Genomic DNA, 17,422 nt, shown 5'->3' with positions numbered 1-17,422 from the left:
GTTGTTTTGATTCCAGCTTCTCCAAACAGAAAGTTTCCAGGACTTTTTGTACAACGGATAGACTTCACAGCTCTCCATCCTGCCCTGGGTGACGCCCGCGTCCTCCGCTGGGAATGAAGCCTGGGATGGCGCCAGAGCTGCCAGTAGCAAGATATGGCCAAGCCTTCACCCTAATTTTGGGCTTCCAGCTGCTAAATATAAGTGCTGGATGGAACTCCATGAGAAGAGACACCTCCAAAGGTGCTTTGTGTGGGGAGGTAAGGAGCATGTGGCAGCGGCCCCTCCTGGGAAGCCTCTGCGGAGGAGGAGGAGGAACGAGGAGATCCAAGTGCTTTGGGCATGCAGAAATGGGGCTGTCAAACCCAATTTCCAGTGGAGCTCTACAAAACACACGTGTCAGCAGGGCTTGGTGGCTGCCAAATCTCGGTGTCTTACTCAGAGCCGCCTCTGCCTCACAACCAGCCCAGGGAGAGCAGGTTTTATGGACTTGTTTTGGGTTTGCTGCTGATTGAAATTCAGGCTGGTTTATGGAGTGGGTTGACCCTTTCTGTGGTGATGGCCAAAGCCCTCTCACAGCAGCATGGGAATCCAGATGATTTCGAACCAAACAAGGAGTTTTTATGAAGCTCCTGAGTAGCTGAAAAAGAAAACAGAAAAAAAAATCAGATAATTATGCAACTTTGTTGGCACTCCTGTTGCCATCATCGTTAAATAAATCAATATACAGTATAATAAAAATATTTTGTTGCCTATTAGTGGAGACTGAAGCATTTTCCTTGCAAACACATAACTCTCATTCCATATTTAACAATGCCCAGAGCTGCAGGACTTGCAGGAATATGAGCATGATCTGCAGCCAGATATATTGGGAATGAGATGTGATGAATTCACTCTCGTTTATCCTCTTTTTATTGAATTTAACTTTTTTTCCAAAGGGAAGCAGACAAACATCCAAAGTCTGTGGTTTAACTGTCCTTAGCACGGCTTCAGGAAGGATCAGATCAGAGCTGTGATCGCTGCACAGTGCTTGGACCAGCTCCTGTCATGTAATGGGGTAAGAATCACGAAAGCTTTTGGGGATTTAATGTTTTTCAGTTTAATTTCCATCCAGTGTTGGCTGCCAGAGCACTCTGAGGTCTTTTAGAGGTGGCAGAAGAGCTTAAGAAAATAATTACCAAGTTTAAAGGTCACAGAAGCTGTGGCTGCCCCATCCCTGGAAGTGTCCAAGGCCAGGTTGGACGGGGCTTGGAGCAACCTGGGCTAGTGGAAGGTGTCCCTACCCATGGCAGGGGGTGGAGTAAGATGATCTTTAAGGTCCCTTCTAACCCAAACCATTCCATGGTTCCATGATAACAAGCATCAGCTCTTGGGGAAGGTGAAGGTTTCCACTGGGGTGTGACCATGGGCACGTGGGTCCGCCCAGCTCCAAATCCACACAGACCCTCCCAGCCCTCTGCCCCTTCCTGGGCTGTCTATGGGGACTCTGTGGTCATGTCCATCCCTCGTCTGTCAGAGAGCAGAGACTCATCACCCAGAGTGTGTCACAGCTCACACGTCACCTGCCAGACCTTCCCAACAGAAGGAGGAGGCTGAAACCTGAGCTCTCCACTGGCTCTGTCCCTGGGGAGGCCAGTGCAGCTGGATCACACCCAACTGGGAGCAGCTGCTGAGGCAGGTGAGGATGAGATGTCACCACCTTCTTCCCTGGGCTGGGATGTGCCACCAGCCACCAGCCAGGGTGTGGGGTGTCCTTCTGGATAGGACCTTCCTTGAGCTGCTCGAGGTCTGATCCTGTCCCACCTCTCCCCCTCGCAGCTCTACAGCTCTGCTCCCAGGGATTTGGGACACACCTATGAGCAGCAGCAGGTTTTGGTGCTGCTGGATGCAGCTTTCTGGGTGTGAAATAAGAGATTTACCCTGAAATCCATTCCAAGGCACAGGAGAGCCTGGAAAAGTCTGTCTCTCCGGAGTGTGTAGGTCCATGGAGATAGGGAGGTTAGGGAATTTTACATAAATATTTGACTCTACCTTTCCAGGCAGCAGAAACCTTGCTTAGGGGCACTGTTTCTGAAATATTTACTGACTGTAAAATTTATTGGCAGTGGGCAGAGATAATCTAGATTGTCTCATAGTGATCACTTGAAGCAATTTCAAGGAAATGCAATCCTGCTTTGAATGGCTCTGTCAGATCCTTGTCTGCCTCCTTTAATTGCTTTTCCTACAGGATACTGATGCTTTAGATTGCAAATCCTTCGAGGCAAAGACTGCCTCTTTGTTCTGGTGTGCAGAACACATCCTGCAGGGAAGGCCGGGGCTCTGGCCCGGCTACAAACCTCTGGTTGTTTTAAATACTGTGCTCAGAGAGTGCCAGGAGGGCCATGGGGTCCTGACTGGCACAGCCCTGCTGGGGGCTGACCCTTGATCTCACAGCACCGAGGGATTCACGTCATCTCCAGCCCTCCCAGTTGCTCTTGTTTGTGGCGTGGCAGTGTTTATTGTGCATGCAAATGCCATGCAAATGACTGTATGGGGAGGGTGTGGAATGAATAATCTTCATTCCAATCTCTCACCTCCTCCTTTAACCAGCCATCAGTTTCTTCTCTGGAATGTGCTGAGCTAAAGGCCTCAAACGTGACACCTTGGGGTTGGCATCTCCAAGAGTTGTTGGGGAGAAAGGAGAGGTGGGGAAGGACAGGATGGAGAGTTGGTTCTCCCATGAAAATAATCCATGCACCAGGTCACCTCCAGTTTGATTGAAGAGCCTTTGGTGTGCTATGGCAGGGATTTAACTGATGGTGAAACTCAAGTGTTCTAAGAAAAAACAAAATTTATTTGAAACAGAAAAGGCAGAGGAAAAAAGAATGGCTGTTTAAGAGATATGAAGCACCATCACAGCTCATTTAAAAGCATTTCTTCCACTCCCCTGTTCACTTACAGTGCCCTTAGAAGTGGAGGAGCTTCTGCTTTCCTCTCTGCTCTTTTTAAACACTCACCCTGCCAAAATCCCAGCCTCCCAGTTCCCAGGCTCTGCAGCCACCCTGCAAAGCCTGCCTTCCCATTTATTCCTCCAGAATGCACCTTGCTCCTGCCACTGCCCTGCAAGAGGTTTGATTGCCTGGGTTTGGATGTGGGATGGAATTGCTTGATGTATTTATTAGTCACCCTCTCCTCTGCTCCAGGCCAGCACAGCTGGCCATGGCAGAGATGGTTTAATGCTGACACCCACCTCTGCCAGCACCTCCAGGATGAGCTCCTGCTCTCCCAGCCCACCTTGGCCTCACTCCTAATCTCTGGCTTTGCTGCAGGGCTGGTGGTGCCTCGGATGGAGGACAGGCAGTGTCACCTCCCACTCTGGGGCTCAGCTGTTGTTTGTCCCTCAAGAATATCCCCTGTGGACCTCTCCACCCCTGTGGTGCTGGTGAACCCCGTTCCCCTCACTCTCCATCCCCAGGAGCAGGTCAGGCTCTGAGCCAGCCAAGCCTGTTCTTCAGGTACGACTTTGTACTTCCCTCTGAGCAGTATTTCTGCTCCAAATCAAACACATTTTGCTGGCAAATTAAACCCAGCCTGTCACGCTCTGTAATTCCTAACCACAGGCTCTGGCAGGTAGTGCTGATGCCCCTCCTGTCCTTGCTCCCCGCTGTGCCACCCCACCAGCCCTGGAGAATAAGGGGGGTTCCAGGGGTGGGTTTGACATGCTGGTCTGCACCCCCAGGGACTGGGTCTGGTAACGTGGCTCTGGTGTTTTTAATCTGCATTCCCTGAGCAACGTTTGTACTTGCAACTCCAAAACCTTCCAGGAGCCCAGGGGCTTCGTGTTTGCTTCCGCAGAGGCTTGTGCTGTCCTGGTTCTGGTGTGCAGCAAGGAAATGGGGGGTCACGTGGCTCCTGGAAGCTTGGTTTTGAGCTGTGTGAGGTTCCTGAGTAAATAGAAGAATCACCTTTTTCTCTCTGCCTGATCCTGCTTGTGACAGCAGCACCCACAAAGCAGGAGACCCGGCTCATGATGGGTGACAACCTCCAGAGCTGCTGGTTTTATGAGCTCTGTGTAGGGCTCTGATCCTGCTCTTGTTCCTTCCTCTCTTGCAGAGCCTCCCTGGGTCTTCCCACATGATGTGTCTGTCCACCCTCACATCTCCTCCCATGGTCGTAGGATCTTCTTCGCTGCTATGTCTGAATGCATAAATTGCTTGGATCACACATCACACTCTCCTTCTGCTGAGCTAGGGGCTCCTGAGGTCCAGTCCCTCTCCAACTTCTAGTTTTATCCAAGGCCAGAGGATTTCCCAGCTGGGAGGTGCATACAGGCTTCTCTGCTATTGCTGGATCACACAAAGCCTCCAAAGAGTTTGTAAGGCAGCTGAGAATCCACACCTTTGGATTTGGGGAAATAACTTCTGACCTAGCAGGAACCAGGTTCCTCCAGCTGTTTGACCACACAGTTCACACTTTTCCAGCTCCAAGACAGGAAAATTAATTCCTTGTTCCAGTGTTCCCTAGGGTCTGGCTGTCTGGCTCCACACCATGGATGATGCTTCAAGCAGGTCCATGTGAAGTAAAATATTGAAGCAGCAGCTCAATGTCAGCCCTCAGATGCTGACAGGGAGGCTGCTGGGAAAGAAGCACTTTGGATGGGGCTTGGAGCAACCTGGGATAGTAGAAGGTCCCTGCCCATGGCAGGGGATGGAACAAGATGAGCTTTAAGGTCTCTTTCATCCCAAACCATTCCATGATTTCTATGATTTTAAAGCCCAGTGGGCAACTAGTCATTGAGAAGAACAGGTCAGGGATATCATGGAGAAAAACTGAGGTGTTTCAGTTTCTGCCAGATTGAATCCAGGTGGTGAAGCAGAGTGAGCCCTCAACCCAGGAAAGCATCACTGCTTGGTAGAAAGAAGTGAGGACAATGATGCGGAGGAAGAGTCTTCTCTTTCCTCGCTGTCATGTTGAAAGAGTTTGACCCAATCTCCTCCCCAGCAGAAGGGAAGTGGCTTTAGAGAGTTCTGATATTCTGTGAACAAGGTGAGCATCCCAAAGTTGAATCCTGCACAGCTGCACCAGTGAAAGCCCACTGAAAACATGCCTGGTGGGCAGGTTCAACTGGTGGCTTGTTTTGGGTGAGGGAAAAGGCTGGGTTAGAGGATGAGCTGGTGGGGCACGTGGAGAGCTTGGCTGAAGTAGCTGTTCCCACTCAGCAGCACAAGGTGTTCTCCTTCCAGCCAATGAGTTGGCCAGGGCAGTGTGGCCACTGTAGGAGGAACTCATTTCAACTCATTTCAAAGGCTGAGGCAGAAGCACAGCCCCAGGAGCCCTGTAGAATGAACCAAACCCTGCTGATGTGGGATCTTCCCTGCCAGTCACTCAACGTGAACCGTATTGCCCTGACAGAGCACGATGAGAAGAGTCTGAAACCCAGCTCTCCTCCCCTTGTCAGCACCACTGTAAATCACTTTCCTCCTGTGCACTCCTCTGCAGGATGAGCAGTTCCTTGCCAAGGCTGTAACCCTGTGGGAAGGAAAATGCAGCAGAGAATCCTCAAAAAGAGGCAAGAGTCCCCCATTTTCTCACCTGCAGCTCATTTTGTTGCACAGTCTGAAGCCCACAATTTAGAAGGAATGTCAGTGTAAGAAAGCTGGAGATGAACTTGTGTCCAAGGGCTGGAGTTTCTCTTCCAGTGGGATAAAACCTGGGGAGATGTTAGTAGTGCTCTCTGATGGTCAGAGATGACTGGACTTTTAAATTCAGATTTGTCAGCTTTTATTGTGTTAGTTACTACAGCTATTTGAGCTGCCAAGGCTTGGGCAGTGCTCCCTGCTTGGGAATGACTTCTCTTTCCAGTCGTGCCAGTGGCCCCCCAGTTTGGTTCATGGACCCGCAGACTGGACGCTGTTGTTCTGCTCCTTGTTCTAACTGAACTCATCAAATACAATCCTGTTCCTTGTACCTTAAAAATCGCTGCCCAAGGAATTCTTAGAGCACAAGTCTGATGAGAAGCAGCTGGGGGGGTCAGCCTAGAGAAAAGGAGGCTCAGGGGGGACCTTCTGGCTCTGCAACCCCCTGACAGGAGGGGGGAGCCGGGGGGGGCAGGCTCTGCTCCCAGGGAACAAGGGACAGGAGGAGAGGGAACAGCCTCAGGCTGTGCCAGGGCAGGTTTAGATGGGATATTTGGGAAAATGTCTTCACTGAAAGGGTGGTCAGGCATTGGAACATCTGCAGCACGGAGGTGTTTGTTATAACAAAGTGAGTGTCATGGGCTGCTGCAGAATAAACTGAGCACAGGAACGGCAGTGAGCAGGTCAGGCACTGCCTGAAAAATTAGGTCAGTGGAACGCTGGCCTCACGGGGAGGGTGGGAGAGGAGAAGAGATGTTGGTTTGCTTGAGCTTTTCTTTGGTGAGGCTTGACATAGAATGGTGCATAAAAGGCCTTGGCTAACTTTGATAGGGGAAGAGGGTCCTTCACATCACGTCCTCACCCTAGATGTGACGAATTTGGGGATTGGAGTGGAAAAGGAGAGATGGAAAACCAGGATGCTTCTATTGCCACCCCAGGGCTGATGACACCCACCTGTCCAAGGACAGGCTTAGGAAATTGGGAAGCTGACAGACAAAAATAGCTCTTTTTATCTTAGCAGTGCTGATTTTCCCACTGCCCTGGGCCTGGTCAGACCCCGGGGGTCCTGTCTTGGGAGGGTTTGGGCAAGGTGGGAGGACGGCCGTGCCCAGGGAGCCTCTCCATGGGTATAAGGCACCCTCTCCATGGGTATAAGGCACCCTCTCCATGGGTATAAGGCACCCTCTCGTGGTGAGTGCCCACGGAGGAGCCCGGGTGGGACTGGGGTCGGGGGGTGTCCACTGAGAGGGGCTCGGCCCCTCGGCATCATACACAGGGACCCACCAGCCTTCCCGTGGGGAAAATCCATTCAGGGGGCTGGGATGGATTTCTCCAGGCTCAGGACACACCCAGGTGGGCTCTGAGGCTTCCCACGGGGTCCCCCTGCTCTCCCCACCTGCTTTATGGAGGGGAAGGCAATAATTTTGACTAAACACTGGCAGCTGCCTCCCTTCGGGCAGAATCAACTCGCCCTTCAGCCTCTGACGCGTTTCCCCCCTGAGAGGAGCCTGCAAAATAAATCAGTACTTTGCTTAAACAAAGCTCCGGAGAGGTGTTGGTAAAAGAAAAAAAAAAAAAAAAAAAAAAAAAAGGTGCTCAAGAGCTTCACAAATGGAGCTTTTTTTCATGAAAGTAAAAAACAGGAGAAGTTTCTTTTTTCCACCACAACCCCTTAACCCAGGGAGGGATTTCTCCGTCCGGCCACCCAATTTCCCCCTCCCACCACCACCTGGGCGCCAAATCTCAGTTGATGAAAGGTGCCTCCCCTTCCTCTCGCCCCTTCAGGGGTGGGGGTTTAACTAAAATCCCAGTGGCTTTCCCGGCGGGAAGGCTTCATTGCCAGTGCCGTTTCCTTGTCCAGCCCAGTCCCGCAGCCCGGGCCGTGAGCACAGCGGTGGGTCAGGGCTCTGGGTGCCCCCACGGGTGGGCAAACACCGTCCCACAGCCCCAACCGCGCGGGGGTCGCCGAGCCCTCGCTCCCACCTGCTCCCTGCGCTCTGCCCTTCGCTTCCTGCGGCTTTAAAGTTCCCTCGGTGCACAAAGCAAAAGAGGGAGGAGAAAGAGAAAGCGTTTCATCATCGCTCCCCGGAGCCGACTTATAAAAACTTGGCGCTCACGCTGCCTGGCTCACTCACAGCCTCGGAGGGTTTTCGGCACAGACCGTGCGGGCAGCAGGACAGGCCGGACAGGGACGGGAGCCCGAGCTCAGCCCAACTACTGGGGGCTCCCCGGGAAGCCGTCACGATGGGAGTCCACCCCGAAGCTGGCAAACCCCCAGCTGACATCCCCAAAAGCTCCAGCACCTGCTCCCGGAGTATCTTCTGCAACATCAAAGTAAGGATGGGAACCTGGCAGGGATGCGCCGCGGGGAGGGAGGAGATGCTTGTGCGGGTGGTGACCCCAGCCCATCCCACGCGTCCCCGCGCCCCGCGTTCGCACCGCCGGTAAAACGAAGGCTGTTTGATGATGCAGAATTTGAATATCAGTTCCTGGGGCGGTCCGGGGCAACCTCGTCCTGCTCGGTGCGTGGGAAGGGCTGGGGGGCTTGGTGGGGTTCACAGTGGTACCCGGCACTGCACATGGGTGTTGCACCCCACGGGCAGCTCTCTGTGAGCTTCCCCACAGCGTCCGGTACACGGTGTGCTGCTGCTTAGGGAATGATTAACCACATCCTGGTGTGAAAAGAAAACACTGCCCTAGAATAACATGGGCTTGCTCTAAAAACTTGGTTGAGCAGAGCATTTTGAGTGACAGAAGCAAAGGCTTGGCGGGTTGAAGTGGGTTTTCTGGCGTTGGCTGCCCGGTTACTCACCTGCTGTCATCTTGAAGCCGGTCCCTGCCTGAGCTCCAGGCTCTTGAGCTCACTGCCTGCGTGAGATAACGCGGGTCATCCCGGCCACGTGTCACGTTTTACACCCTGCCAACCATCCTGATTTTGCACCACCCATCACCCCGTCTTTTTTCCCCCCCACTTTTCGGCCCGTTTCTGGATGTGCACCGAGGCTGCTGCACGTGCTGGTCCCTGTCCCCGGGGCATCCCCCTGCGTTGGCCAGGATTCCCCTGGGGGGGTTGATTTTCGTGCCTTACTTGGCAGCACCTCCACACCTCAGCATTCGGAGCAGCCGGGTGCAGTTTTGGGGAATGGCAGCTGCCCGTGGGCGAAGCAGCTTTGGGGACATATGAGAAGCAGCCAGAGGGCAGGACCCCCTTGTGCCGGTGCTGCCGGTGGTGCCCAGGGCTGGGGTGTGATTTCCCACCAGTGTTACTGGATCCGAGCCTGTGTGTGATTCAGGGAAGGGTTTGTCAGAGCTTTACAGCCAAGCAAGTTCTCAGGATGTGTGGCCATGGGTAGGGCATCACAGCTGGAATAGGTTTGGGGTTTGTTTACCATCCATCTTCCCTCACCTTCCATGGAGGACAGTGCTACCCACTCCTCCCTGGGCTGTGCTGTAGCCCCCAAAGTTCTGTGGGGATGTTGTAGGGTACCCAACTGGCTCCTTCTGGGAGATGCCTGGGCTGGAGGCATCATCCCAGACGATGTCTTTGACTCCTACATCCCTGAAGGTCCCCACTGCCCAGGCTGGGCTGTTCCAGCAGGTGACTTGATGGCACTTTTTGGCTTAGGGCACCAGGAGGAAGAGCTGGAGGTCACCCTGGGTGATTTAGGGCTGCCTCTGGCTACACTGATGTGCCTCTGGAGGGGACTGGTGACCTGCTCCCTCCTCTGCTGGAGGTGCAAAAGGTGGCCTTAACCCCCTCCAGGCTGCTGCAGTAATGACCATGACTCTGGGTGAGTAAAGCCACCCAAAACCAGAGCCCTTCTTGCAGTTCATGCCCTTTCCTGCAAACAGGCACAGCTCCCTTCAACTGGCAGCAAGCAAAAATAGCCTGGAGCTGAGAAAACATTGCCAAGCCCTTTTTCAGGATGTCACACTTCAGCATTAAAAATAAAAAGCCCCAACAAATACTTGTTAACCCATTTGTGCATCCCATGGGCAGCTGCAGGGCTGTGAGTGCCTCAGGAGCTGGGCTGGGTGCTCAGCACCCCACACGCCCCAGGGCACTTGGTTAGGGCCGTGTCTGGGACCTTCCAGGGGAGTTTGGGCGAGGGCAGATGACTTGGGGGTGTCACTTTGCTGGTGGCAGGAGCTCTGACAGTGCCAGGATGTGCCTGGCTGCCTGTGCCCACCAACTCCAGCTCCAGTGTCTTCCTTCCAAAATTAGGCCAGGAGCCTGGAACACCCACCACTGAGCCAGTCTGGGGGTCCTCAGAGGTGATTTCAGAGGGAGAGGTGGTGGCCCATGTGGGGAACATGTGCAGAGTGACTCCACGAACTGGAGACACTGGTAGGGACCCCTACTCCCACCTGCCCTGGTGGCTGCAAGTCCAGCTGCACTGAGGGAAAACCAGAACCTGAAAAAAAGTTTTAAAAATGCTTTTAAAACTCTAGTAACTTCTTTTTTTTTTTTTTCTTTTAAAATTTCTGTGTTAAAAAGTGCTTTTGGTTTCAAGAGTCAACAGCCCAGCACTGGTGCCGTGCAAGCGTGTGAAGGAACAGTTTGAGCTCTACCCAAACATGTTTGTTGGCATCAGGTGGATGATGTGCACCATCTGGGATGCTGGGGAGTCGGGTCACCCATCCCTCAGAGAAAAATTCTTGCTTTAAGAGCAAATGTATATAAATTGACAGGCAGCAACATCCCCCACTCTTTCCTGACCTGCCCACTCTTCCCGTGCTGTGACATTTGTGTTAAAAACATATATATATTAAGAAAAGAACTGCTTCTGGGTAGGAAAGCATAGCCTGTGTGCAGGCTATCAGTCCTCCCAGCCCCCAAGACAGAGTAGGAAAGCGAAGTGTCCAAGTGGAATTTCCAGGTTTGGGAACTTTTGGAGTGAATGGTTGTCAGCAGGCACAACATGGTCAGCAGCTGGGTTTGAAGGGTTTTGTAGCTCTTGTTTGTACAAGAAGCTGGGAACGGTGGATTATAAAAAGGCTTCATCCAGCCCCAGATTTTGTGGGAAGCTGCTGGCATCACCCCCTGCCCAGATCCAGGTGCTGTAAAGGTGTTTAAATTAGTCAGACACAACATCCTCATATAAGTGATGGCAGTTTCTGGTGGGGACAGTATTTCCAACACAACAGAGTTCCCTACTTTAGGCAGGCTTGGGAGGCTGTGGCTTAGACTTGGAAGTCTTAAGTATGAAGCTCATATTTAATCCCTAAAGCCACTTGTCAGGACCACTTTCAGGGTGCCTTTTGCAGGGCTTGGGCCAAAATAACCAATTATTGTTCTGTGCAAACCACCTCGTCCCTCCATGTTCCCTCTGAGGGGACCACCAGCCCCCTGCACCAGTTCCCATCGCTCTCGGGGTGTTTTCCAGCACCAGACCCGTTGCCGCTGATATTTGGAGGCGTTGGGAGCACAGTGGTGCCAGGGATGGGCATCAGGGAGGGAAAGGTCGTGGTGGACAGGGTGGTTTGAGGGGTTCTGTGGGAGTTTGAAGAGTGGGATGGGGGTGGCAGTCATGGACTCGCTGCTCAGGATGCAGGAGCAGTGCAGCAGCACTTTGGGAGGCAGTGCCCTGTGGATGTGGCCCTGGCTCAGATCCGTGCGGTTACAGCTGATCTCTGTTCCCTGCGGGAACCTGGCTGGTGACAGTTCCGTGTTGTTGCTGAAAGTTACTCTCAGTCACACGTGGTACTTAATGACTGGCAGTGACACCACTCGGGCTCGGTCAGTGCTGATATTCCCGGGCCCCGCCCGGCTCAGCTGGCAGCGTGTTTGCCGTCGGTGCCGTATCGCACCTAGAATGAGCCCAGAGGTTGTGCTTTCAGTTTGAGTGCCCACTCCGAGGGGGCAGGGCTGCTTCAAGCCCTCGGGAAGTTGTTTGCCTTGATTCACACGGAGAGACACAGCAGAAGGGAAAAGGCCTTCAGTTTTTGGGGCTGGGAGGTGGAGTATCCCGGTAACCCCCCAGTGGTGGTGATGTGTGGTGATGAGACACTTAGAATTGATATTAGGGAGAAATTCTTCCCAGGGTGGTGAGGTCCTGGCACAGGTTGCCCAGAGAAGCTGTGGCTGCCCCATCCCTGGAAGTGTCCAAGGCCAGGTTGGACGGGACTTGGAGCAACCTGGGCTAGTGGAAGGTGTCTCTGCCCACGGCAGGGGGTGGCACTGGATGGTCTTTAAGGTCCCTTCCAACCCAAAACAGCTAGAGCTCCCAGGGTTGTGTTGACTGGCACTGGGATTTGGGGGGCTTGGAGTTGTCCTGCTCAGCAGATGCAGGATGAATCCAATCTTCAGGTGGATGCCTGTGCCCAGTGTCACTGGGGACACCAAGGACCTCAGCTTGGAGGAACAAAACAGGTTTGAAAGGTGGAGGAGAGGTGGATGGTTGGTCTTTTTGGTACCCACACATGGCCATGGACCCCATCAATGTCCCCCAGTCCAGAGTCTCAATGATGTGATTTAAACCCATATTGGCCTTGGTGATCCTGGAGGTCTTTTCAACCTTAATGATTTTATGATTCTATATCTGTCTTGCCCTTCCAGACACTGGAAAAGGATTATTTCACAGGAGTTCTCTGTTTACAGAGCCTCAGATATTTTGGCTTCTTTGCCTTTACTGTCTGTTTCATGGTTTTGAGCTATTTTAATTGACTTTGGGATCCCCAGAAACATGACAAGGAGGAGAGCTTTATAAATATCTTGTGATTTAGAGGAGCTGGACTGGTTTCAGCTGGAAGCTGGTGAGCTGGAGAGTGCAGGGGAGCAGCCTGAAAGTGTTGGGAGTTCAGGCTTTTTTTCCATGCCTCTGGACTGCCTGGCATGGAAAAGGAAACAGGAGGATAACAGAGAATTATTCTCGCTTATGTCAGCCGGAGATAATCCAGGAGAGTTTAAAAGCCCTAGGAGAGGCTTAAATTGAGTGTTATATCATGGCAGGGAGAGGAATGGAATGGAAGAGGGTAGGAGAGGGGACAGCAGGGTCAGTAGGAGACTGTGGGCTCCCAGAGTGTGATAAAGTTTTAAAGCATCCCAGGGTAAAGGTGTTGGGAACAAGCAGGGAGCAGTGGACAGGAGTGGGGAGCTCTCCCCTCCTTGGGGAGGCTGGATCCCTTCTGCAGAGGAAACAAGGAGCCCTGCCTTTGGGTCTGAGGTCCCAACAGCAGCAGGGCAAGTTTTTTTGTCCCTTCCTTTGAAGTGACTAAAGGAATTTGCTGAAGAGTGTATTTCAGAAGCCTGGAGATGGACCAGTTGTGCTCTCATATCCTGTTGGAAAAGATTATGAATTGTTTTGTTTAGCAAGGACAGGAGATTCATCAAGTCATGAGGCTGGAGGCTGTAGGTTTGGAGAGGGAAACACCAAGAGGACAAAGTCACTGTTGATTAGGGACGTTGATTTAAGCAAAAAAATCAAAGCATATTCCAATACTGGGCACTGTTCAGGGAGAGATGTTGAATTGGTTGAGTGTTTGTACCAGAGAAACAAGGAGGGTCCTTAGGACAGGTGGGGTGGGGAAAAAGACCTGTGGTGATGGGGGTCTTCCAGCATCAGACAACACAGGTTGGGTTTGGATGGATCCCACATTGTGTTATGTCTGGTTTTAGTGGGATCAGCTCCAAAAGGGAAGAACCACCCGGCCTTCGCCAGCAACACCAGCAGCGGGATAAGGAAGAAGACGGGAGAGAGGCAGATGGCGAAACGGGTTTGCAAGTTTAGTGGGATCAAGGTCTAGGAGACATGAATCAAGGTAATTTCATGAGAGGCGAGGTGGTTCGGTGCCCAAACACAAGCAAGGAGTGGTTAGCGTAGATAAGATTGTCGTGAGCAGAGTGGCAGAGGAGCGACGCTGATACGGAGCACGAGGCATGGCCGGGGCGCCGGGCGGGAGTGGTGTTTACACACGCTTGTGGGTCAGGGAAAACAAAGCCAAGCTGGAGCTGCTGCCTTCAAGGAAACCGGGATTGGACCCTGATGCACCGTAACGAAAAGAGACCTTCGGAAAAAGACGAGAGAGCAAAGACCACCCAAACTGCGGGAGGGTCGGAGGCTGCTGAACGCACTGCGTTGTATTTTGCAGGCAGTGTTTTCTCGGGAAGCATCAAACCCTCACACCTCCCACGCTGAGGGTCTGCCTCAGCAACCCTCTGCAGCCAAAAACCTCCATTCTGGGCAAAGCTGGGCTGGGGCACTGGGATGCAGTGCTGGGAAATCCCGTGTCTGCGTTCGCTGCAAAAAGGGCAAATATTGTCTTTGCTCGTGACAACTGGGGGCTGTAAAGTGTGCATTGCTTGGCAGTAGAGAGTCATCATTCCAACGTGCTTCAGGCAATCCCTGATCAGTCTAATTTTTATATTCTTTTATTATTTGCAGTAGAAATAACATTTGGGAGCCAACTTCTGCCCCTTGGCTGAGCTCAGAGGTTCTGTGCTGCAGGACAAGTCTGTGTGCTGGTATTTGGTTCCTTCTGTGGGATTGTTGCTTTTTTTTTTCGTCTTTCATGGTGCTTTTAGATCTCTAAATCCAGGCAGCTGCCCATAGGAAAGTGATGCCGAGAAGGGATGCATTTCCCTGTTCTTTCCCTTTCCAGCTGATATATTTCTTTTGGACTGAGTGTTCTCAGCTGTCCTACTGCAGGAGAGTCTCCCAGAGTTGATCATATACAAGCTCTAAAATAAACAGCTTGTCTTCTCCCTTTTAAAATTTTGGGGGTATTCTTATTAATTCCTACAGTTCCCCCGTCCCTTTTTTTTTTTTTTTTTTTGTCTCTTGGAAGTTTAGGAGATTAAAGTGGGAGGAGCCTTCAGATGTGGGCAAGTTGGGGTCTCCTTTGGGAGGAATGCCTCCTGACTTTCCACCACAGTGAAACAATTTTAGGCTCTCTGGAGCCTAAAATGCAACTCCAGTAGTGCCATGTGTAGGGAAAGAGCTAACAGAGCATCCTTGTTCCTAGTTCTTTTCCAAGGTTTACTCCAGCCAGATTAATTTTGCTCTGGGCAATGTCCTACCTCGGTGTCATCAGTCACCTGAGACTGTGAGGGACTCTGCTCCCCAGGCAGTCCGTGTGTCCATCTAACAAAGCCCTGGCTCTTTCCATTCACACTGCTGTGGGAAGGCTGTTGGGCACAGGGATTAGCACCAGTGTCAACAGCATTTACACCTTTTTTGTCTCCAGCCAGGCCTGCCAAGGGGAAGACACTGAAAAATGAGGCAAGAGATGACTTTGGACATGAACTGGGGAAGCAGAGCAAGGAATTAACCCTTAACTCCCTCCTCCAGGTGGCAGAGAGGAAGGAACAGTAACCATGCTGCAGGTAGCAGCATCTTCCCAAACCCTTGGTCCCTGCAGAGCACAACCAGGCTCCCACCTGGAGGGGTTTTCTCCTGGCTCCTGGAGGAGTCTCCTGGCTCCTTGAGGCTCCATAGAGGTGTTTCACCTTCATTTCACTTTGAAATGAAAGGAAATCTAAATATTTGTTGGACACATCTTCTCTGAAGGAGGCTTGGGTAGGGATTGACCGCATCATTGCCAGCTCTCCTTGTCCAGAGCATGGAAGGACCAGTCCCCTCTGTTCCCTGCAGTAGGGTGGGTTTATCTTCCTTTGGAAAAAGCACTGTCCTGGGAGGTGCTGGTGCCCACAAGCTGGGTGGGGGCAACAGCCTGTCTGCCAGGGACCTTCCCCAGGAGTTTGTTTCCTTTTTAAACGAAGCTCATCTTGGAAAGGAGTCAAGTGTCTTGTATAAACAGCCTGGAGTCAGGATTTCTTCGGCGCTCCAAAGGAAGTGTGGGGATGATTAAGAGGGGATTTTGTGTGTGGATGCATGTGGGTACATGCCTTTCGCCTCTCTGTGCTGCTCCCTGGCTGTCTGCGATTGCTCCTAGCCTGCAGCCTCCAAAATCCACCAGGCTCTCATGGGAGCATCTGCTCCGGAGGGTCAGCACTTGGGAGTGTCCCCGGCTCCTTAACCTCCCACCGTGCCTTCACCCTCGCCTTGGCTTTGCTTCAGCGAAACCTCCCGGAAAACGAGCTCGGCTCTTCCTTAAAAGCCCCTTTCTGTCATTAGGGAGGATGGATTGTGGCAGCTCCGTCCCCTCCCAGGGCCACTCGGCGGGTGCGTGGGGTCAGCAGAGCACATCCAGTGCTCTGCAGCTGGAAGGGCCAGGTCGGGGCTGATTTCCATGGACCAGCGAGTTGTGGGTGGTCAGCATGAACACGTGGGGATGGGAACGCGTGGGGAGAAGGACAGGGATGGGAAAGACCCTTGAGGACCTTCGGGGGGACCCGGGAGAGTGGTGCCCCCATCTCCACCAGACTCGGGGCATTCACAGGCTCCTTTTGGGGAGCCCTCCAAGTAATCACCTCTCCCAACTATTTCCACTCAGAGCCTTCAAGGTTTGGGCTGTTGTTATTTTAATTAAAACTGAGTCTGCTGAGTGCAGGGGAAGTCTTAAATCAGGCACAGCTCTCACCTCCAGAGGGTCGGAGTGCGTCTGGGAAAGCCAAGCTCCAGCTGCACAAATCCCAGAGCAAAGGCTGTTTTGCTTTGCTCCAACTGTTCTGGGTGGCAGTTTCTTCCCAAGGAAAAAAAAATCTCCCCTGCCCTTCCCATCCCATCCTCAGGACTCTCCACATCCAAGGGCCGAGGCTGCTGTGTGGTCTCAGGGTGGGATGGATCCCTGGAGCATCCTTCTGGCTCTGCTGCCTTTCCAGTTAACTCCACTCACAGGAGCCAGATTAGAAGGACTCATGGGCAGGGGGAAGCAGCCACACCCAAAATATTCCTCTTCCTTCATGGATGCTCTCCAGCTGCATTTCTCCCACCTTGTCTTTCCTCATGGGATGGGGAGCAGGCAGCCCCAACTTGCTCCCAAGCATCTCAGGATCCAGGGCTCCATTTCGGCCATGCCCAGGTTATCACCAAGGCATAAACACATCTTGGTTCGACTCCTGCCAGATCTGCCTTCTCCCCCCTGCCCTCTCTGACCATGGCTTGTCCCTCTCCTTTCCTGCTGTGGTTCCCATGGTCCTTCCATACCTCCATCTTCTCCCCGTCACCTTCCAACTCCAGCATTCTGGGATGTCAAGCTGCCTTTCCTCCTCATCTTCCCTTCCATCCTTCCATTCTCTCTCTCTCCAACACTTCATCTCTCCATCTGCCCTGGGATTGGGCTGACATTTGCTGCACTAAATTAGGCCTGGCTGATCCACCCTCTTCCCTCCCTGTTGGTAAACAGCTCTGCCTCTGCAACTGACACCTCACGCAAGGAGAGCTCTGCCTCCAGCTGCTCTGCTGGACCTAAACAGGTCCCTGCCACTGTTTAGCTGGTGCTTCCTTACTCCAGAGACTTCAGCAGGGTCTGGCCAGAGCTGCAGGAACAAAAATTAATGTTCTCAGGCAACAAGATCCCTCCTCCAGTTCCCATCCTTGCAGGAGTCACCTCTCTGCTCCAGACCAGCCCATGGTGATCCCAGCTCAGGGCTGGGGAAGGGGAAGGTGGTGGATCCAGCTACCACCTGCAGGACCGTGTGCTGGGATGGGGTTTTGAGCGTGGGAGTTGATAGCTGGAGGGTGGAGAGGTCATTCTGCTTCAAGAATTCACTGGAGATATTTCACTTCCACTTTGTCCCTTTCTGGGAGGATTTCCCACGTTACACCCATGTCACTGCTCTGTGGCTTTTTGTCAGGGCAAAGTCCCAGCCTGGGAATTTGTTCCCTCCTGCCTGGTTACCAGGCAGCAAGATGCCAGCCAGATGCCAGCCAGACGCCAGCCAGACGCCAGCCAGGTACCAGCCTGTC

The 17,422-nt window shown here is 52.6% G+C and overlaps 1 protein-coding gene across 1 annotated transcript in view; it reads left to right on the top strand.

Moving 5' to 3' along the window:
- The first annotated feature begins 7,444 nt into the window (after positions 1–7,444).
- SLCO2A1 (solute carrier organic anion transporter family member 2A1) overlaps positions 7,445–17,422 on the top strand; it is a 27,228-nt gene continuing 17,250 nt past the window's right edge. The window contains exon 1 of the mRNA XM_051782079.1: positions 7,445–7,946. Coding sequence (XP_051638039.1) covers positions 7,857–7,946 — 90 coding nt within the window. The 5' untranslated portion in view covers positions 7,445–7,856. The remainder of the gene's footprint in view (positions 7,947–17,422) is intronic.

Source organism: Manacus candei, unplaced genomic scaffold, assembly GCF_025592945.1.
Source record: "Manacus candei isolate 608988 ecotype Guabito, Panama unplaced genomic scaffold, ASM2559294v1 h1tg000015l, whole genome shotgun sequence".
NCBI classification, from domain to species: domain Eukaryota; kingdom Metazoa; phylum Chordata; class Aves; order Passeriformes; family Pipridae; genus Manacus; species Manacus candei.
Note: the sequence above shows the minus strand (reverse complement) of the source record. Positions and strands in the feature narration are given on the sequence as shown.